Below are 23,651 nucleotides of genomic sequence, written 5' to 3'. Positions count from 1 at the left end.
GAGAGAAAGGAAAACAGAATTGGCAAGGACGCCTTGGAAAAGCAATACCAGGTGGTCATTCACGCTCCCATTTATAGGGAGCTGTGCCCCATTCTTTTTTTTTTAGATTTTTAGTAAGTCAATATTTTACTTTATATTTTTTTTATTATTGTTCAAATACAGTTGTCTCCATTTTCACCCCACGTCGGCCCCCCACCCCACCCATCCCTGCCTCCCGCCCTCGAACCTACCCACTTTGGCTTTGTCCAGGTGTCCTTTATACATGTTCCTTGATGGGTCACCCCTATTTTCTTCCCTATTTCCCCCCATTTTGCCCTCCTACCTCCCCTCTGGTTTCTGCTAGTTTGTTCTTTAATTCAAGGTTTCTATTTATAAACACTCATTTTCTCTTTTTCTCTCCAAATCACTCCTTCTACAGAGACTAACTACTGCTGTGTGATGAGGACAGAGGCGCAGTGGGTCCCCAGCCACCTGTCTTTGCTGCTTCTCAAAAGCCAGATGAGTAACTATACTATAGTCTCAGGCAGGGCCCAGAAATCCTATTTGGAAACAAAGGTTTTTTAGAAAAGTTAAAAATATCCATCATAGCACAAGGTTAAATGTCTCAAGTCACAAAAACAGGAAGGACCAGTAGAAACTATAAGAAAAAAAATTTGGAGGCATTCATTTATTGGGGGAAGGAGGAATTAGGGTTGCCTGTTTGGGGAGAGGTAGCTTGGTCCTTTTTTAAAAGGTCTGAAGAGCTTTCCACGTGGCACCTTGTCGATGGGGTTGTACGCACCACACAAAATGCAGCCATATATAAATGTACAGGGAGTGGCCAAAAATTAATTCAAGACAGGAACATCGACAGGGTTTGGAAAGCATTGAAAGTTAAGATCTGATTATGAGGATGAAAAAGGAGTGTGTTTGGGATTTGTTTTCAAAGTCAGAGGGCAAGACTGGAGGAGGCACGCTGTTTTCTCCAAAATGCACAGGAACTCAGTGGGTGGATGAGATTTCAATCCGGTAATAAATTTCACCTGGGAAAATAGGCGAACCAGGGAGCCTGTCTCCTGAGCAGAAACCAGGACCAACACAAGCCTTATCACAGGATCCACCTGAGCTGCGTGTGCGTACACATATTTATTTTAGGAGCCCGAGACCCACAAATAAATGCCAAGGGGACAAAAGTCAGTCTACTCAACTGCCTCTTGAGACACAGACACAATTCCACTGCTCAATAAAATAATAAAAGAAGTTTTATGAAAGTGAAGCCATCTGAGAAATTAATGACTAAATTCTGAAATTGATATATAAATCCTAAATTGTTGAAATGTTATCATTATAAATTTCCACAGCAGAGTCTCTCAGTTGGACTAGAAGTGAGGTCACTCATGAGAGCTTTCTCCTCCTTTTAAAACAACGTGATAAGAACTGCATCATGTTCTATGAAATTTTAAACCATATTTCTTCTTGCCTTTTCCATTTGAAACTGAAATTCATTTCCCTATAAATATTTTAATACCATTCTCCTATGAGCAGGAACAATCCATCAGGGAACAATTTCATAATTGTTTCACAAGCTTACAATGCATATAATGTCATAAAGTAAAGGTCCTCCGTGGAAGAGAAGAAGGTAATTATACTTTGAAAATAATAGTGAGGTCTTGATGATATATCTGTCAGGTGAAGAACCAGATACTGTGGCCAATGTGTACGTAATTCAAATACAGATTAACCTAAGTGCCAGTGGGGGAGAGAGAGGAGGAACAGACTCACCATAGATTTTATTTATGAAAACTAATAGCATTGAATACCTTTTTAAAAACAATTCAAAGTTCACTGTATACTTCCCTTCTCTCTACCATCAAAAAATAAGGAAATTTTGCTTTGCTTGACTTTTGTTAGTGAACCTGTTATGGGTTGAATTGTGTCCCCCTAAAAAAGGTATGTTGATGTACTAACCCCAGGTCCTCAGAATGTGACCCTCTGTGGAGAGAGGGTCTTTACAGAGAAAATCAAGATAAAATTGGGGAGGGCCCTGATCCAATATGACTGCTGTCCTTATAAAAAGGGGACAGTTGGTCAAAAGAAACACACGAAGGGGAGACAGTATGAAGAGAGACACAGGGGAAGATAGCCATCCGTAGGCCAAGGAGAGGGGCCTGGAGCACACCCCCGTCTCACAGCCCTCAGAAAAAAACAACCCAGCCGACACCCTGATTTCAGGCCTCTGGCCTCCAGAACAGTGAGACAATAAATGTCTATTGTTTAAGCCCCCAACCTGTGGTACTCTGCACAGCAGGTCTAGCAAACTAGTGCAAAAGCTGTGTGTGTACTTTTTATTTTGAATACCCCACGAACCATCTCTATACTTATTATGCACAGGAGAATTATGCCAGGAATTGATGTCAAATTTATTAGGCTGTAATTTCTACAAACTGTCTCTTCTCCTTTCTAAAACTTGGAATATTTTCCCATCTCCAAAACTCTCAAAGCTCTCTTTTGCAGATAATTTCTCAAAGAGCATAATGAGTACAATACTTGGTATCAACTCTGTGCCAACTGTTTACATAGGTTACCTGACTTGTTCCCCAGAAGGGGAGTAAGTATTATCATTATCATCAGCTGAGGCACAGCCTCCTCATTTTGCAGATGGGCAAACTGTTACTGCATCACCATTTTACAGACAGGGGAACTGAGGCACAGCAAGGTGCAGTAATAACCCAGCTGAGTGCCTGAGTCCATTCTCTTCACTCCCCCACCACATCTTCTCTCCCTGTTAAAGGCCCTGGTTCCACAGTTTCAGCTCCAGGACCACACAGATAGGGGCTTCTCAGGTCCCTAAGATGTCACTCATCTGGACCTAGACATTTGAACTCCTTCATTTCCATGACAAATGGTTCGATGTCTTCTTACTATTGGCTCTCCTCAACTTTAATTTCTTAATAATGTTCATGGAGTTTTCTAGTTTTAAATATTTTCTTCTTGGTTGAAAGAATGAAAGCTAAATAGGAATTTAGTAACTCTACTTTTCTCCTTTGTCATCTTTTACTGTCATAGCATCTCCCCTAAGCCACCGTTCATCTTTTCTCTCGTTTGTCTTCAGAATTTTTCACACGTCACTACTTACATTAGCTGTTAGTTTTCCTGATCCCATTCTTAGTGTTTGCTGTGCATTCTTGATTTCTCAGTTGGCCATCTTTTATACTCTGCGTTGTACTAACTGGAGCTTGAAAATCTCCAGGGAGTATCCTATATTACTTTTTGTGTCTTGGTCTTTAAGAAGCATTCCCCCTTTTCTCTCAAACTGAAATAATTTACACGTTATTAATCAGAACTTTGTCAAAGTCTTCTATGTCACAGAGGCACCTTTCTTTTTTTTTTCTTTTGCTTATTCACTAAACCTTTACTAAAGGCCAACTGTGAGCCAAGGACTGTTCTAGTCCCCAGGCATAAAAACTCAACATGGCTCCTGCCTCACAGAGTTCCTCACGACCTGGGGCTCCCTGAACATGCTTGACTCCTCTCTCTTCTCATACACTCTCTTTTATTATTAAATTTATTGGGGTGACATTAGTTAATAACATTATGTAGGTTTCAAGTGTACAATTCTATAATACATCACCTGTATATTATATTGTATGTTGACCACTCAAAGTCTAGTCTCCTTTGTCACCATGTATTTGACCCCCTTTCTTCAACCTCCCCTCTCCCTCCCTCCTGATGACCACCATTGTGCTGTCTGTGACTATGAGTTTGTGCGTTGGTTTGGTTTGTTTTTGCTTTCTGTTTTATAGCCCACTTCCTTCTTCTGGGTATCTACCCCCAAAATTTGAAACATTTATTTTCTAGATATGTGCATCCCTATGTTCGTGTCAGCATTATTCATAGTAGGTAAGACATAGAAACAACCTAAGTGTCCTTGGATGGGTGACTGGATAAAGGAGATGTGGACATATATACAATGGAATACTACTCGGCCGTAAGAAAGGATGAAATATACCACCATTTGTGACAACATGAATGGACCTTGGGAATATCATGCTAAGCTAAATAAGCAAACAAATCAACTGCTACCCTGTTTTAAACTTTCAACAGCTGCCTTATCGAAGCCTCCCTTTACCACTGCACCTTGCCTCTGTGCCAGCGTGTAAACTCAGGAGACTCTTCAGTTGTTTCCTGTTTGCACGCGCCCCTCTGTCTGCCCTCAGCAGTGCTGCTGCTGTTCCTCCCACATTCCATTCTCACCCAAATGTTCTCATTATTTTCTCACCTGCAAGTTGCCTCCTTTTTACACACGGATCCACCTATTAGATGTGTTCTTCTGATTACATAGCAAGCCCCTCTGCTGCCAGAATTTGGTTATCAACATGTCTCCACCACATATTGGCAATATTTCTGGATCTTATGAACCTTTTTTAGTGTCTAGTGCCGGTACAGGTGGGTGAGATCATAAACATTCCTCTGTTGTTCTCTTCTGAGGATTACTTGATCCCTTCTCCATTCAGTACTGCTTTTATGTTACCACCTGTTTTCTCCTGCTAGGGAATTAATTTTTAAATCCTGAGAAGCAAACTCTTCTGATGCACCAGTATACACCAAAGAAAGATACTGGAGTTCAGAGGCTTGCTATCCAATAAAGAAATGCTGTATCCCATTCAGAATAAATGTTCTTTTAAAATCAATCCGCACATGTTTGTTCAGTGTCTATTATATATACCCATTACTGTATAAAGAAAAACAATATGCTTTTCTCTTGACATCTGTCAAACTACCACAATGCAGGCCACTTCCCGGGCAGCTGCCCTGTGTACAACTTACAGGTGCTTTCCTAACTGCACAGCCCCTCAGGTATATGACACAGACATGCAAAAATAAGCCACTCCTGACTCCTAGCCAATTAAACCTGGTGTTACATAACTACCATTTAAAATACACACACACACACACACACACACACACACACACACAGGCAAACCGTCTGTCTAAACGGGATTTTTCTTCTTCAGCAGCCTCTAATATGGTATTTCTATTCCTGACAGGAATAACCCTTAATTATTATATGCCTTAAGCATCCAGAAATTTTAAAAATAGAACTCCACTTAATTTTAAGAAAATCAGAGAACTATGTCAGTGGCAAAAGAAAAGACCTGGAGGGGAGAAGAGAGTGGGTAGTGGAGAGAGACGGGAGGGAACAGGGCAGGGGAAAAGCACAGACTCTGATGAGTTGTTTTTGAAGTTCTGGAAATCTGGGGGGAAAGATAAGACTTTGAACAAAATCACCCAAGAAAACTAAATTTTTCCATAAGAGAATGCAAAGTCTTCATTAATCCTTGAGATTCTGTTTGAGAAAATAAACAAAACACACTTGTTTCCAGGGGGAAAAGTATGCGGCTATGCAAGTAAATGTCCACGTGGCATGATATCGTAAACATAGGGTTTACTCCTAAGACTTTGACAAATGTCATTGTAACAAAGTGATTTTTACAAACTACCTATGTGGACCCCATTATCCTTGTCATCCTGTGGTCTGGAGCATGTCTGTGACCAATGATCTAGCTATAAATCTCAGTGTCTCACCTAAACAGAGGAAGTGGTTCATGTGTATTATCCATCCAAGGATAGCCACCTCCAGTTAGGATCCCACACAGATCCTCAGGAAAAGAAAAGTGCATTCCTTCTTGTTGAGTCCTCTCTCAGCTAAGGATGCCTGAGGCATCAGCTGTATCACTCAGATAGCCAAAGGAGCTCACTGCACCCCCCACACAAAGCTAGTGGCAATGTGCTGTATCCACATGACATTTCCTGAGTATACAGTACGTGCTGGAGGACACAAAGGCAATGGGGACCATTCCTAACCTCAAGAATGAATTTGCTGCCCTAGCCAGGTAGCTCAGTTAGTTAAAGCATCATCCCAATAGCCCAAGGTTGCAGTTCAATCTCTGGTCAGGGCACATACAAAAATCAACCAACGAATGCATAAATAAGTGGAACAACAAATGGATGGGTTTTTTGTCTCTCTCTCCTCCTGCCCCTTTCCTCTCTTTCTAAGGTCAATAAAAAAATTTTTAAAGAATTTAATTTGCCAATAGGAAAGACTTGCTTATTTATAAAAGCCTAATCTGGAGAGTTATATCCAGGAATCTTCCACAAATAAGTCCTCCCACCCACCTCCTGTGTGCAGGCAGCAAACTGGTTATATGTCTTACCCAACTTCTACTGATTGACCAAATGGATATGGTGGGTTTTAGATCATTCTTGTCATAATGGAATATGAAGATTTATGTCGACAGTTCCAACAGTACATGTGATGAGCACAGTGAGAAGAACACCTGTTGTATAATAATGAATTTGACTAGCATTTGTCCCTGGTTCCTGGGACACACTCAAAATAGTTGGAATTTCCTGGGTAACTGGAAATATGTTTGTCATTCATGAGCCCTTGGTCCATACTTGAGTTATGCTGACCAGATGGCTTAGGATGGGGCTGGCCATTCCAGAAATCACGTGAGTAGAGGGTGGGGGCCTTTAGTGGGGTAACATCCAGGGAAGGAATGGGAGAGGGGGGCTGGCTGGGAATTGGACAATCATATGGCCAATGAATCATCATGCCTGTGTAATGAAATCCCAATAAAAACCCTGGCTGAGTGGCAGGGTTGGCTGGAGCATTGTCCCATACACCAAACGGTAGTGGGTTTGATTTTCGGGTTCAGTCCTGGGTTGGGGCATGTACAGAAGGCAACTGATCGATGCTTCTCACTCTCTCTCTCCTCCCTCTATAAAAATCAATGAACATATCCTCAGGTTAGGGCTGAAAAACAAAAATTCTAGACACCAAAACTCAGCAGAGATTCCTGGTTAGTAAACACAGCAGCGCACAGAGAGCGGCACATCCTGATTCCACAGGGCCAGGGCAGGGAAACGCAGTGTCCAGCACCTTCCCAGACCTCACCCTACATGTCTCCTCACTTGGCCAGTCTCAATTTGTATCCTTAATAATAAAACAATAATCTCAAATATGGCACTTCCCTGAATTCTACGAGTTGTTCTAACTAATTATCAAATCTTAGGAGGTGGCGGAAACCCCCAAATGTCTAACCAGTTGGTCAAAGTGTTTTTGGCCTGGGGACTCCTGAACTTGTGGCTGGAATCTGAAGTGAGGGCTGACTTGTTGGGGATTATACCCTGAAGTTGTGGAGTTGACACTAATTCGGGGTTGTTACAGTTAGATTGCAATGCAGCTTGACAACCCCCATTCTCAATTCCTTAAACACATGCCAGAAATAATCCCTTTAAGAAGCAAAGCTCTTGCAGCTGACTGGACCTCCCCAACCCTGACCCACCTCCAACCCCAGGTTAAGAAATTCCATGGTCCAGCCTCAGCAGGAAACTGCCTCAATGGGGTAAACAAATTCAACTACAGCCCAAGGCAGGCTTTTCGATAAGTGATGTAATTGGGGTATAAAAACCACTATAGGCACACAAAGTGAGAGTGCAGTAATTGAGAGACTCAGAATAGCTTCACTAAGGCTGTCACAGCTGTGTGCCTTAAAGATGAAGGTAACTTTAAAAAGAGGGAAGGGCAGGAAGACAGACAAGCAGTATGAGTGAAGGATCAAATCACTGTGTGAAGTTTAACAGTAACAAAAATTATATCTAATTTTTACTAACTCCTTATTGTGTGCCTGAAACTATGCTATACTTACTTGAACGAATCCTTAATCTTATGAAGTGGAGTCTATTATTATGCCCATTTTATAGGTGAGGATTCTGAGACTTAGGTTCAGATACTTGATGAAAGTGTCAAAGCTAGTGGTCCAGTGTGGCTGAAAAGAAGTATAAATGGAAATGGGCAGGGGAAGGTAGATTGTGAAAGGCCTTGGGTGGTCTGTCAGAAGCCTAACCATTTTTGTATAGGCAATGGTGAACCATCAGAGATTTCTGTTCAAGAGAGTAATATGACCAGAACCGTGGATACAAAAGATAACTGTGGTGGCAGGAAGAGCATTCAAAAAGAGAAAGATGAGAATAGGGAGACAAGTTAGGGGACAATGGTCAGATCACTAGCCACATGTGATAAGAGAGGCTGAACAAAGGCAAGGGCAGAGGAGATCAATATGTGGGGACAGGGATAAAGGGGAGGGAGATGCAGAAGATGACAGAGATGCATGAGGCTCTGGAGCCAGTATGGATGATGTGAAGAGTAGCCAGGAGAGGATGGTACCAACATCCAAACACCATCAATACTGTATACAAGGTCTGTCCAGCCATGTAATGTGAAAAATAGAGACATTTATTAAAGAAGATACAAGATACAAGAAACACTGTACATAGGACAATGACATCTCAGTCCCCTTTGAATTAGAACCTTGGACCTCACAGTTCTCCCAGTTGCCATCAGCTGCCCCATTGTATTTTCCTTAATCTCATCAGCAGTGTGAAATCTCTTTCCTTTCAAAGGTGATTTTAGTTTTAGAAAAAGCCAGAAGTCACAAGGCAACAAATCTGCACTATAGGGGAGATGAGTCACCTGGGTGATTTGATGTTTCCCAAAAAAAACTCTGCAGAAGACATGATGCATGAGCAAGCATGTTTTTTGTGATCAAGCTGTCAATCACCAGCTGCCCATGGCTGTGGCCTTCTGAATCATCCAAATAGTTTCCGGAGTAATGTTCAAACTTAATGCAAAATTAGACGCAGATTCATTGTTCTACTCACTTAGTCATTTTGAGTGCAACAGCCACACAGTACACATGCTCACTCCATGGCATCTACCGCCCCCACTGACTAGTACAGTGAAGTTGCCATTGTTCACACACATGCATTCAAGTCCACTCTTCTCACTGTCAAGTTACATCGATGTTGTGCAAACCATTCTCACTATATTAACAATGGCTGGACTTTTTCTGGACAGACCTCGTATGTCTGAGTCTCTTCTATCTCCTTTTGTATTGATGTGTGCATTTGCTGCCCTGTTCTTGATGCTCCTGCCTGAATTTGGTGGAGTTTACGTCCTTAATCAACTAAGAAACAACGAAGTCATACTTAAAGACCAAATTCACTACTGGCAAGCAACCCTCAAACTCCACATCCCAGATGTATAGCCACTCCATTTCTCCATGTTCTCTGTAGTCAACTTCCACCTGCCTCTGATGGATAATGAACATGGGGGGAGCTAATCAAGGATTTTTGTCTAAATGGCTTTTTAGGTGGCTGAGCTAAAGCAGAAGTATGACAGACCATGAGTCTACTTATTGATCGAACATTATTCAAAAGCACACAATTTGCACTAGTTTTCTTCTCGCTCCTCCTAGGATTCACTAGGAATGGGTAAACAGAGAATGTGGGAAAGAAACAGGAGTTGAACACAAAGCAACTCCCTGAAGGACTCCACTAAAACACACAGCTGACTGGACAAAAAATTAATACTGGGTTTCCAGCGCTGGACCTAACAATTCTTGCCTTTCAAACCTAGTCCTTCTCACCACTTCATGTCTGCTGGTTAGGCCTGGGCCCCATATCTAGGTTTGACAAGAGATGCTGCAGAGCTGTTTTATTTATAAGCAGACCTTTAGAATCAATAATAATCCTTTTATTAAGTCCTTGGACTCTTCTGGGTACTCAGCTCATAAATATTATTCTGGATCCCACTAATCACCCTGCTATAAGGTTAAGTCTTATTAATAACCCTAACTATGAGAGTACAGAGAAAAACTGTTCACTCCCTGTTCCTCTAGAGACAGAGCTTTGAGGAGGTCTGTAGCTCTGGAAAAAAGGGTATCAGGTATGGGTATGTCTGCTTCCCTCTCACTCCTGATTTTTCCAAGAACCACCACGCTTTATAAAGCACTCATCTGAAAATGTTTAAAGAAGACATACCAAAATGCTCTTACACAAGCCCTTGGCACATAATCAATATCCCATTAAGCACACACATCTATATCTTGCATTAACCTTGCATTTCACTGTGATGTGGGAGATATCTGCTATGCTTCACCTCCAAACCTTTTCTAATCTGAACCATTCCACAATAGCTATGTCGTCATAAAGAGAGGGAAACTACACATTGAAGAAACCTCTTGTAAACATTTTTCCAATGTGAGAGAACTCAGTCTGTGATTTGTAAATATGGTCTCCTACTACGACTTCAAGATAATAAAATGTATTAGATATCATCAATGATTCAGTAAATTAACTGAGAATCAAATCATTTCACCTATATATATGCTGCAACCTTTTTATTTTGTTCATAATGCCTCCATCCCTCACTTTCAATCACCCAATTTTAACAATACCAAAACTGTCATTATCCTCCCATATCAGGGATATGTCAAGGAGCAAAGGTCTAATTCTTTTCTGTGCAGTATGTAACTAAAAAGTCAAGCCAGGTATATTATAACCGATGCTAACTAAAACTCCTACATACCACAATATGCTTCCATACAAACTAAGTGTTACTTTTCTCCTGTCCTTAAAGGGGAAATATGAAACAACATTCAATTTATTATAAATAAAGAAGGGAACTAACATTTGTGTACCTAATAGGTGCCATTTGATGTGGTATATAATTATTTCCCCCATTTAATTTCTATAAAGTTCCTGTTAGGTAGAAATTATTATATTATCCTATTTCACAGATTACAATTAAACTCGGGGAAAATAAATGAGTATCAATAAGCAATCTTTTAGAAAGATATATTTTGAAACTGAGCCTCAAAGCAAAGAGAGGAAGTGGGTCTCTGCCTCTTGACCCCTGGTTGTTCCAACTTTGTAAAGCCTGCCACTCTGCTCTCCAGGCAGCTCCTCTAGGTCACCCACCCTCTGTCCTTCTCCCCAGAAAGAACTAGGCCAGGGAGCATTCTGAACTGGGGGCCATGGCAGCGACCACACCCCCAGAGGCAGCTCAATCTCCACACTCACTGACGCAGCTCATGAATGCTAAGAGCAGGTTCTGGGGATGTGGAGTGAGCAAGACAGGTACCCTCAGAGCCACTTCAAACAACAAGGGGTACAGACAGGTAAACACATGGATGGTTCTTGTGTAGGATGGTGAGGGCTCTGCTGGCTGAGCTCAGTCCTGAAGGATGACTGGATGTGGGGTAGGGTGTGGGTGGCAGAGACCGTGTGAACGCAGTGGCTGTCTGCGTTCATGAACTGACAGCACACCCCTCTGCACTTACGTCAACTTTCAATGGGGCACTGGAACCTAACTAGTGTTTCTCAAGCTTTCTTAACCACACTTCCAGTGAAAATATTTTTTTATATCATGATCCAGTACACCTTTACACACACCTTTACACAACTCAAGTTGCCAAAATAATATTTTTCACTATTCAAATGTACTCTGATATTTTCTCTCTCTCTCTCCCTCTCCCTCTCTCTCTTTTTGTTCTGCAAACAACCCTTGAATGGGTGGCAATCCACAGTATAAAACACATTGGTATATACCCTTCAATAGGTGTGACTATCCTTTCTCTCATATACTTCCTCTTCTCTCTTCCACCCTCTTTTCCATTGAAAAAGCACCCCTGAGGAACGAGAGCACTCCTGGTTCCCGAGAAGGCCTGCAGAGTGCCAGAAACTGGCCTGAAACCTTGGCACACACTGTCCTGCTGAGCCTCACGCAGCCTTTCGGCTTAAGCGTTACAATTCCCGTTTTACAAAAGCAGCTTAGTGATCAAGAGACTTGCTCATAGGACACGATTCAAATCGTAGGACAGCATTCAAATCTAGTTCTGCGTTGCTTCAAAACTCCAATTATACCATAGGGCTTCTTTCATGAGAAGTTCTTAAATAATTAAAGCTAACATAATAACAAGAATTTCCGCAGTCCCCCTGAGATAACTCAGGTCCTTGGAGTGTTATAAAACCAGGTTTGGGAGGCCTAAACAGAGACAAGAGAAATTCATAGTAGAAAAGCTCTCAGGTTTACATTTAATTTCCTTAGTAACCCTTCACTAACAAGGAGTGACCAACAGAGACATGGCACATGAGCGCGTTGGCCTAGATAACCACCCTCAAGACAGGCTGGCTGAACCATGCTGACCATTCTGGGTGGGGCAGCTCACAGTGAGGGCCTCTAGCTCAGCATCGTCCGAGCTGTCAGCAGTCAATCAATATTCACAAGACAGAATACTGACACAAGCAGAGCAAAAGTGAACACAATGCACAGCTCCCACAGTTTCATTTTTAAAGTCTTCCAAAATTAAAGTAAGTCAAACTACTTGGGGAAAGGGAATCTTCTTGGCAAGGAGGACTACACATTTTTAGCACACACGTCTGTGTTCTTTCAGTCCCATAAGTAAAGATACATTTATACAGATACAGATACATTTAACAAGTATATTAAAGCGGGCAGGTCAGGACAAATTTTCAGGCCCCTCAAAAAAAAAATGTCCACAAAAGTGGTAATTTGGAGAAATTATTGGCAAGGTCCTGCTAAACAACTGCATCATTAACTGGTCCTACCTTTGACCTAAAATAACTTGACCTTTGGTGACAGTACATTAACTGGCCACTGATTGGCACTGTAATCTCTAAGTGGTTAATATTTCTCAGAAAACTTTAAGAACTGATGTGTTTTTTATAAACACATAATAAATGCAATTTTGACTTTCATGCATGATAAATTAAATAATTTATTTGACAAATGGCCTTGGGTGACAAATGGCATTCATTGTGTGGCTTGTTGGCTAGCAAAACGTTTACAGTTTAACTTGGCGCGTAAATTCACTCACAAATGTGAGCTATGTTTTCTGTCAAATCATCTAGTGTTATTTTCTCAGCACCTCTTAGCCGAGTCCTCTTTTCTTTGCAAGTTCTACGATGAAAAAATCCTGAGTATGCTGAAGAGTCCACTGCCTGCTCAGGAAACATAAAGACTTACGAAAACATGGCACGTACTCAAGGAGACTTGTTTGTTTTAAATATTTTAATAGTGTGCACTGCTACACTGGGAACTAAATGTCTATTATGTCCCACATTACATCCAGTACACACTAGACTTTGATCATTCTATCAAAAGATCAAAATTTAAATATTATGCAAATTATATTTTATACATGTTCTCCTTTGCACAAAATCAAACGTTCTTCTCTAAACACATGAGAATATAAACAAGCAGCAAATTTAAACTGAACAGAATACTTATTATTTCATTCCATTAAAAATGCCCTCAGGTATCAATTAAAATAAAAGTCTTTATGTTTTCTTAACATAATCCTAAATGTTTATGCTTTTAAATTTCTAAGCATATTCTTAATATTTATTTTGAAGGTTTTAAGTTAAATACATGTTATTTTCACAAGAAATGCTACATACGTCCTCTTCCTAAAAACTCTGAGAGGTTATATAAATCAACAGAAATGACAGCAGAAATTAGATAGCTAACATTCAATATGCAATAATGAAGAAAGGTTGCCATTTTCATAACAACTAGATGTAAAGTATGAACCTTGATTGGGTTCTGGCTGGAGAAAACAGCTACAAAAAGACATTCTTAAAACAATGAGAGAAACATGAATATAAACAGGATGTTAGATATTATGATATTTTTGTTAATTTTCTCAGGTATGATAATGGCTCTGTGGTTCTTCTAAGAAAATACCCTTATTCTCAGTGCATGCATGATGAAATGTATGGATGAAATGCCTTGATGTATAAAGCTCACTTGATGCATGAAACTGACAAATGAGTCAACAATAATAAAAGTGCTTATACACATAAAAATATGAAGCAAATACTGCAAAACATTAATGAGAGTTGAATCTCAGAGGACAGTATATTGATGTTGATTATATTATTCTTTCAACCATTTTGTATACATGAAAATTTTTAAAATACAAAGTTGCAGGGGAAAGAATAATAGCCATTTTCATTTAAGCATGTATTTATATTGTATATATACTGATGCCTAGACCAAACTAGGTGCAGATAAAATACTGCTTTACTTGGCCATAGAATGTTTCATGTTTCAGTAGCACTATGTTTCAGAGAATCAATTTTCCACCATTGACCCAGAGAAATTATGGCAGCCCTTCTGGCCAAGACCACAGGGAACAGCTGACTGACACGCTCCGCCTGAATTAGAGCAGAGGCACCAGGATCCCCAGAGGGTAATCCACTCTGACCAGCAAGTCTGCATGACAACCTGTGCCCTTGGAAAGATGACCATTGAGAACAAGCACCTCGAAGCCAGACCTTCACAGCAGATAGAACCTACAACTTAGCCGGGTTCAGCTCTCTGAAGATCTCATATGACATGAAGTTAAAGCTAAATTAAACAAATTTAAACCATCAACTCTACTCATTCAGCCACAAACAATAAGTCCCAGTCTTCCCCTGTCTCTTTGCTCAATAAAGTAGACTCCTAGGTTCAATATTAAGCAGAAAATCTGAAATGCTACCAAAAATTCAAACAAAACCAAATAACAAAGTTTTGGAATTATATGAGAAATTCTAGAGAGTAAATTTGTAAGCATTTGATTTATAGATAACTGAAGTAGTAAAAATAAGACTTAGACTCTGAAACAGCACAGCTGGATGTTTCCTATCTACAAAAAAAAAAGGTGTTTTTTTTGGCAGTCCAAATCCCAAGGGTTCTGGACACCAGCTCACTATTAGGTCAGAGTGCAAACCAGCCATTCATGACTTGCTGAAGAATCTGATATTCTTTTTAATTGGACCAAACTGAAATTAAGCAGTAAGCACAGAATTTTCAAGAGACCCAATGCAATCCAAGGCTCCACTTCAGTTGTACCTCTTTTTACTTTTCTTTCTTCATTTAATATTTATATTATATTATTATTATTAATTGCTGTTCTCTCCTTCTTTTCTGTCTCTCCTGTCTTTCCTCTTCCCTTCTCATTCCTCCAGGCCTACCAGGGCCACTCAGGCATTGTTATCACCAGGTTCAATTCCAGGCTGTGGAGCTATAAAGAATCCTGGCAAGGCCCATAAAGCCTGATCAAATCAGGCCAGGAGCTGGAATACATATAGGAAGAATGGTTCACTTTTCCTTTAATCGAAGAACCATTATCCTGTTTATGGGTTGTTGGGGCCCTTTCCCTTCTAGTTACTGCTGCCTGCTTTTGATCTTTAACCAATCCTTTATACCTCTCTTTAAGAGAAGCAGGAGACCATGACATTGAAATCTCACTTTGCTCACATTATCCCAGCAAGGGGCATGGTATAGGACAATGGAAAACATCAGTAACTTTGGGGAATATCTGTAGACTTCACTTATGCAAGAAAGTCCTAAATTCTGCTCCATGTCCCAATTTTATGATTGTTTCAAAGTTTCTAGTCTATATGTAAACACTAAACTACAACTGAAAGGAAACACAGAGATTTTTTTTAAGTTCTTCACCAGAGCAGTGTGAGTGCATTACATTCGTTGAACAAAAATTTACTGTCTATTATAACACACTCCCATGAGTGAAGCATGAATTAACCACGGGCCCTCCATTTCCAAGAGACCTGAATGAACCTGCTTCAAAAACTCTAGGGAGAATGAATCGCTGACAACAATATTCCAGCCAAAAGATAAGGCAGCTCCTCTGCCTCCTCCAGACCTATAGGCCCCACAGGGAATGGGGAGGAAGGTTCAACAATCAGAGCCAAGGGCCCAGGGCTGAAAACAGTCTGGGTAGGTGGATGCTCACAGGAGTGGAGAAACACATGCCTGAGGGCAGCAGGGTAGCCATTTGGAGCACTAGCCAATCTTTAACCATTTGCAGACTCTCGGAGTGATCTGAGCCACTTCTTGAGGCTTATCCTCTTGTTGCTTCAATTTCTTTATCTGTAAATGCGTATAACAGTCAAAGGGTCTGTAGAGATTAAATGAGCCAGTATGCATAAAGAGCTTACAACAAGGCCTAGTACTTGGTAAGCACTGTATAAATGCCAGCTAATTGCTACTACTATAGGCTAAACGTATACCTACAGAAAAGCCTGCAAAGAAAGCTTACCTTCTTTAATCCCCACCAGCAGGAAATACCCATGTCTTAATTCTTTGGTTCCCTGTCTAAGCTCCAGGATCTATGGGGTGGTCTCAGCTATAGTCAAGTGAGCGAGACTCCTTTCTGCAGCAGCTAGGTTCATATATAAAATTGAAGTAGGGTAACATTATATGATTAAAAATGGAAATTGGCATGTGATTAAAATGAAAATCTACCTGACATGCACTTCAGAGCCCACACATTCGCAGTGTGTAAGTTCTGCAGCTTCTAACAGATGTCCCCAACCCCGCAACACTGTGAACCTCAAAAATTAACCTTCTGGCTGAAGACACAAATTATCCTACACATTAGAAAGACAAATGCAATGACCTTCAACCAAGTACAGAGACCCAGAGTATGTGGCATAAGCAGGTAATTGGCTGCTGCCACACCTGGGTGACACAGTGAGTCGATTCTTCAGAACAGGCAGATCCACACACTTTAGTGCACTGATGTGGTGCCACACACCTGGCACACCATTTTGACGGTACTTACGCATTGCAATAGGGCTTCTTTTCATAGCCTTTGTAGTTGTTCATGTTGAGAGCCATCTTGCAGACTTCACAATGGAAACATCCTTTATGCCAATACTGAAAGAAATTGTTTTTAATTGTAGTACAATGCCAGTTCATTCCAGGATAGGTACAGAAAAAAGACTTTTTTAATGCATTACAGTCCCCGCCTGTATTTGAAAATACTACAACAAAATGATGGTAGGTAACAGTGGATTTGTCTGTCTACTTTCATTTAAGTAAATAAAGCAGGCAGCTATTAAAATTGAGTTCTAAACGAATCCCCATCACAATGTAGGTATTCAGATGGAAGAGCTTCCACGGCTCTGTCCATGTTGCACTTCTGTGAGCAGCCAGAATGGAATTCTGAGCTTGGTTATTGGAGAAATGGAGCCTGTGAAGCGACTTTAAAAGGAAAACGAGTCCAGTTCCTAGTGCCTAAACACCGTGTTTATAGGATCTCAAATAATGGGACTCTACAGGAAGTCAGGCAACCCTCGGAGGCAGGAGGCAGGAGGCAGCCTCGGCCCCCGCATCTCTGTTCAGTTTCCACTACATTGCGAGAGAAGTGGACTCTGCCTGGAACCACTGTCAGAATGACAGCGTGCTCTCGGGAGGCAATTTTGACACCACACGCAGATTTCACAGGGACCGCCTCCGGCTGGTTTCAATTGTCAGGCACTCAGGAGAGCGCCGGGGTTTGTCTCCCAGGCTGTTCAACTCCATCCACGCCCGGGGAGGGCCTGGAGCAGGGCTGCGGGGGCCCGGTTGAGGCCACTTCCTCTGGAATTCCCCAACAGGGGGGATTAGCCCCGGTGAGTCCTGCTCGCCGTGCGGAGCCAGAGCTCTCCGGGGGGATTATTCTTAGCACTGCGGCAGCGGCCGCCCCTGACATATTAATTACTATTTGCCTCTCCACCTCGCAGCCGGCAGGGGAGGCGCTGCGCGGGGGAGCAGTCCGGGTGCGGGCAGGTCCTCCGGACAGCGGGCACTGGGAAGTGAGAAACAGAAGTGGAGGGGGATGGGGCGCGGCTCGCCGATCGGCCCCTGGGTGCCCGACTAGGCTGCTGCGCCCCGGGCCGCGCTCCGCGATGTGCACTCCGCCGCAGCTCTGCCCAGGCCGGCGCAGCCCCGCACCCCCTGCCGCCCGCACCCCGACAAAAGCCTATTCCGGTTCCAACAACACCATCGCCAAACGTGCTCTCTGACACTCCCGCGGGCGTTTTCCTTCGCGTGCCCACACCCGGGGCCAAGACCACACACACACCCAGTCCCACTCTTCTCTTTCCGTCCCAGGTGCCAAAACTTCTCTGAACAGGTGCAGCCCAGTGCCGGCAGGTCCGGGCCGGCCTGGCGCCCCTCGCTCACCTTATCAAGGCAGTTGACTTTCTCTGTGGGATACACGACTTTTCCGCAGCGGGCGCACTGGGGGTTCATGGTCGCGGTTCCCGGGGGCAGCAGCGGGGCGGCAACAGCTGGGGGCTCCGAGGAGCCGCTGTGACATCCCCCGGCGAGCCCCGCACCGCCTCGGGGCCGGCAGGAGTGTGGTGGACAGCGGGCGCCGGGGTCTGGAGTGGTCGCCGAGCCAGGGGCAAGCCGGCAGTGCTGTGGACCCCGAGGGCGACGAGGGCGCGGGTGGGTGCGCGGCGGGGCCTGGCTCCTGCGGACGGCCTCGCTCTCCAGCTCCCGCTCGGCTCCGGCTCGGGCTGCGCGCCGCTTGCTCTGCGCCGCTCGCGCTCCAGGTACCGGTGACTCACACACACACTCGTGCCCGCCCCTCGCTCTCACTAGCTCCCCCGCCTCGCCGCAGCCGCCGCCGCGCAGGCCAAACCCACCGGCGCACCCCGACCCAAGTGGCAGGGAACGAGCACGTCGGGCACCGGCTAGGGAGGGCGAATCCGGGGAGGAGTAGGGCAGAGCCCCAGAGAGTCCGCAGACACTGCGGGCTGCGACTGCGAGACCTGGGAGCGCGCCGGGTGCCGCAGCCGGGGGCGGCCAGGTGGGCGGTGGCGGGGAGGGGAGCGGTGGGGAAATGGAGGAATGAGGGGCCTCCAACACGCCGGTTCCCCGTTCTTCCCCATCTTTTCTGCCCCGGCCGGGTCACCCCCTCTCCCAGGCTGATGTGCCTGGTAACCAAAGGGCGGAGGGGTGCGCTGCCCTTATCCTCTAGCCCTGGGGCCGCGGGCAGAGGCGCCCCAACGCCCTCGCATCGCCCAGTCCCGGATGGAGGCTGCCCAGGGGCGCGCAGGGAGTGATAGGGCCTCGGAGCCCGGAGACCCGCCGGGAGCCCGACTCCTGTCGCCGCCGCGCCGCTGGTGGTACCGCACCCGCTTCCAGGGCTTCTGCTGAGAGAAAGCGACCCCCCCAAGCGCCTGCGTAAAGTCCTTGGGCCAGGATGGGAAAGAGCCTTTTCTCCCTGGCACCCAACCCTTGCCTGCATTTTTTTGTACCCCTTCTTGGAGAACGACTGGTCATTTTAGGCCAGAATCAAGCCTTTCCTGACTAATAAACGGTCATCGTTCATTTTGCTCTATGTGTGTGTGTACACGCACGCGCGCGCACTGTATATTTTTGCAGTTAACCACAGGATCTACTAGGAGTTCTTCACCTGCATCAAGGCAAGCAATTACAACCTCCTGGTTCTAACTACAAGGTCCAAAAAATCGAACTGAAAACTGAAGGTAGGATGGAACCAAACAGAATGGGCATCGGTTTTTAGTTTCAAAAGATCTCAGGTTATTTATTGGACTTACTTTATAAAAGACCAAGAAATGGACTAGACTGCCTGCATTAAAAACCCAACTCTGCCATTTATTGTGCCAACACTTAGTCTCTCTGTGCCTCAATTTTCTGGCCTACAAAATGGGAATAACAGCGCTACAAAACATCTCCTACCCTCCTACTGTGAGGATTAAATGAGTCAGCGGTTCTGAAGTGTTTCTCAATCTGCCTGGCACCTGCTACCAGATAGGCTTATCATAGGTTACAACAAATAAACACATTCCATTGCTAGCACACATACTAAGACTCAGTAATATCACATAGCAACTACTGTGACAAATATTTCTGTCATTTTTTTTAAATCATAGCTGAGGCCTTTCATGAAAAAAGAAAATTGTTGATTTCTGGGCTTCTTAGACAGGCTGCATGCACTGAAGTATCATTCATAATGAGGCTGTGCTGTTTGACTTTTCAAAAGAGATAATTTCTTAAAAGGGATTCACCAATGCAACAACCACTCAGTGCTCTGCTCACAAGATCACCTCAAAAGCAAATAAAACAATAATTTGCTGTCACAGAGGATCAGTTGTCATTTAAAAACACCTCAAAGCTGTTTAGAAATTGGCCTCAGAATATGGATAAACCTGAAGGACTTCATTTTGTGAAATAAGCCAGACACAAAAAGACAAATACTACATAGTATCACTTAGATGTGGACTCAAAGAAAAAAAATGGTTGAACACATGAAAGCTATAAAAAGAGGTTGGCAGGGGCAGGGAAGTGGGGAAATAGGAAAAGGTAGGTAAAAGGGTATAGACTTTCAGGTTTTTTATTTTTTTAATATTTAATTTATTTTTTAAAGGGCAGGGGAGGGAGAAAGAGAGGGAGAGGAAACAGCAATCAGCTGCCTCTCACAGGTACCTACCCACCGGCAACCTGACCTGCAATGCAGGTATCTGCCCTGACCTGGAATTGAACCAGTGACCTTTAGCTTTGCAGGACGATGTCCAACTAACTAAACCACACCAGCCAAGGCCAAACTTTCAGTTTTAAGATGAATAAAATCTGAGGATCTAAGCCTTAGATTCTAAGGTGTAACATGGTGACTACAGTTGATAACACTGTATCATATCATTGAAATTTGCTGAGAGTAAAACTTAAATGTTCTCACCAACCCCCAAAAAATAGGAAAGGTGATAGGTGGAGGTAATCCTTTCACACTATATGTGTATCAAATCATCAATGTGTATACTCTAAATATCTTACAATTTTATTTGTCAATTAAACCTCAATAAAGTTGGGGAGGAGAACCTACATTGGATATTTATTGGGTTGGCCAAAAAGTCCCTTACATTTTTTCCTTTCAATGGCCCTAGTAGCACTTAGCTGTCCTTAACTTCAATCATAACAATTTTATTAGATTGTATTGTGACAGCTGTCATAGCAGCAAGCATTTAAAAAGAACTTATCAAAACTAGTTACTTTTTGTGCAGCCATTTTAATACTGAAGATGGAAGAAAGTAAACAACATTTTGCCATATTATGCTTTATTATTTCAAGAAAAGTAAAAACATAACTGAAACACACAAAAAAGATTTGTGCAGTGTATAGAGAAGGTGCTATGACTGATCAAAGATGTCAAAAGAGATTTGCAAAGTTTTTTGGTACTATTGACATTTTGGCCAAAATTCTTTGCTGTGGGACTGTCTTATGCATTTGAAGATGTTCAGCAACACCCCTGGCCTCCACCTTCTAGAAGCCAATAGTGAGAGATAACCTATGTACTTGAAATATCCCTCCCAATCAATAAAGTTATTGGTGGAAATGAAAAAAAATGTCTTTTATGTTATGGAAAAAACAGACTTTTTGGCCAACACAATATTTAAAAAGAAAATAAATGCCTGAGAAAAAAAATATTTATATGGTCACCTGAAAGACTGTTAAGTTTTTTTAGCATTTAGATGTTCATAACTGTAGATGATAAAAATCCTATTCTCTTTTTTAAATGGTAAGCAAAAATTCTGAGGAAGAGTGATGGTTAATTTATCAGATCTTTTAAGTGTAAATTGTATAATTTCTTAGCCAATCAGCATCTATCACAATGCCTGACATATAGTAGATACTAATTAAATGTTTGCTGAAAGAATAAAATGAATGATTATATTAAAATTGGAATTAACTGTGATGTTTTATTCTCTCAAAAATAAACAATGAAGGAAATAAACAACAAATGCTCAGAGATACATTTTCCTCTCATATCCATTTTTCTTACTATTTTCATTTTCTGCATTAAGCCAGCTTCTAAGTTTCTTAGTGACATTTCACTGATGTAAGAAGAATTTTAATGCCATCTGTCTTAAAAGGACTTCCTTATTTCAAAATTCAAAGTACTATAAACAGAGAATTGGCAGAAACCTGTCATCTGGCCCAGCCTTCCTCCTTCAAGCAGATGAATGATTCAATTATCCACTAGGGAGACCTTTGCCCCTTTCATGTCTCTTTCACTTGACTAGTCAAGAAATCGTTCCTTATGGAAACCATACCCCAATATCTTCACTTTAATTAAATCCTTTTCTGCTGGCTTGAACATCCACAGACATAAAGAATAACTTACCATCATGACCTTCGTGAAAACATTTACATAGTTACAAATTTAAATTTTTTCTTTAGCTAAAATTCCCAAATCTGTTCACTTTTACCTCTGGGCCTTATTTACATAGAACCTTTTAAAGACCTTCAAAGCACTTTTGTTATTTAAGCTATACAAATTGAACTCCAAATTAAAAGCTCTAAAAAGTAATTAATATTACAAAAGGCCAAATAGTGGCTTTGACAAACATTGGGCTCACATTGTGATGGACTATATTATTGGCTCACAATTTTTTGTTCCACCCTGGGCAACAATTCCTATAGGCGGATTGTATTTCCCGACACAGTGACTCTGAGCTTGATAATGTGACTTCCTTTGGCCAATGGAATTCAAGTGGACAGGACAGATGTCCTATCAGAACAGAATTTTAAGGGACTTACATAGTTTGCCTTTGTCCTCTCATCCCCTTAAGCTCTGGCACCCAGCCCTAAGAAGAAGAACATATCTCAGGGAGTGGCTGCTTTGTTGACTTCTGTCCAGGAATTCAAAGACCTGTCTAGCCAGTACAACCTGAGTTCAGTAAGATCAGCCATGCCCAACAGAGCCACAGCAAGCCCGCAACCCATACATAATGGGAGTAGGAAATCTTTGTTTCTGTAAACAACTGAGATTGGGGGAGGGGGTTGTTTATTACTGCAGCAAAAGCTGACTAATACACCAGTGATGATAATTGAAGAGAAATGCTTTCTACCTCATCAGCAACAAAAACTGATGGATTTACATACAAGGTTCAGTATGGGTGGGGTTTGTTTGTTTTTCTTTTATGAAAAGGCATGCTGTTAGAAGTGTAGTGGCCAACAAAGCATAGCTCTTATTATTAATGAACTATTCATTCTCTCATTATACAAAGTTTTATTATGTGGTTTCTATTGGTCAGACATTGTGCAAAATTGTGTTTCACCATGGAGGAAAGTTTTCCCAGGCAACAAGCTTGACAGGTGAAACTAAAAAAAAAATGGTAGATTTTAGTTCACAGTTTTGATAGCTGCATATGAGCCTTAGTCTAATGAGGCATTTCTCCAAAGATCTTACACACTTTTAGAGAAATTATCTCATTTACCATTACAGTACTGCTATAAGTCACTGATAAATGTAAAATTAAAACATTAAGGGGCATTCAAGACTCAGAAGCTATTCTAAAAACTATTACTTTCATTCATCCATTCAGTACACAATTATTGGTAGGCAGGATGTTAGGCACAAGGGATGCAATGGGGATTAAGGCATGACCTCTGCTTATAATAAAATCTAGCACAACAGATAAGTAAGCAAAGAATTACAATACAATGTGATAAATGCTCTAAAAAGCTCTGCTCCTGACACTATGGGAGAACAGAAGAACTTCTAACTCAGCTAGGAAATCATGAAAGGCTACCCTAAAAATCAACCAGATTCCTCCCTTTCTACCTAACAAACTCTGTTCAATTACCCAATCCTGTTGACTTTATCCCCAAAAGAAGATCCTGAGTCTGTCTCCACACCCTCTGCCACTACTTTAGCTTAGCAACTTATCATGACTTCCTTGTATTGCTCCATAACAATCCGCTAAGAGGTCTTTCCAGTCTACAAGACCTGGAAAGAGGTAGGGCTTCACTCTCATGGGCCTGTCTTGGAGATGTGGCAGATAGGAAACCCCTATCTTTGGGCTAGGAACCTCCCCCCGCCGCACACACTCACAAGCACAATATTATTTTTCAATATAAAAATTAATTCACATAAAGCATCAAAGATAGTGCCTAGCACAGGGGTATCAAACTCATTTTCACCAGAAGCCACATCAGCTTT

General features: G+C 42.3%; 1 protein-coding gene across 2 annotated transcripts in view; it reads right to left on the bottom strand.

The window, feature by feature from the left end:
• NEBL (nebulette) overlaps positions 1–18,490 on the bottom strand; it is a 341,865-nt gene extending 323,375 nt beyond the window's left edge. Inside the window, exons 1-2 of one of the 2 annotated variants that reach the window (XM_036023529.1) lie at positions 17,864–18,490; positions 16,479–16,573 (exon numbers count right to left, since the gene is read on the bottom strand). In XM_036023529.1, coding sequence (XP_035879422.1) covers positions 16,479–16,573; positions 17,864–17,932 — 164 coding nt within the window. In that variant the 5' untranslated portion in view covers positions 17,933–18,490. The remainder of the gene's footprint in view (positions 1–16,478; positions 16,574–17,863) is intronic. The other variant, XM_028506855.2, reaches the window with a different exon arrangement.
• Positions 18,491–23,651: the final 5,161 nt, after the last annotated feature.

The sequence above is a fragment of the Phyllostomus discolor genome, chromosome 1 (genome assembly GCF_004126475.2).
Source record: "Phyllostomus discolor isolate MPI-MPIP mPhyDis1 chromosome 1, mPhyDis1.pri.v3, whole genome shotgun sequence".
Classification (NCBI taxonomy): domain Eukaryota; kingdom Metazoa; phylum Chordata; class Mammalia; order Chiroptera; family Phyllostomidae; genus Phyllostomus; species Phyllostomus discolor.
This window is presented reverse-complemented; position numbering and strand designations above follow the sequence as displayed.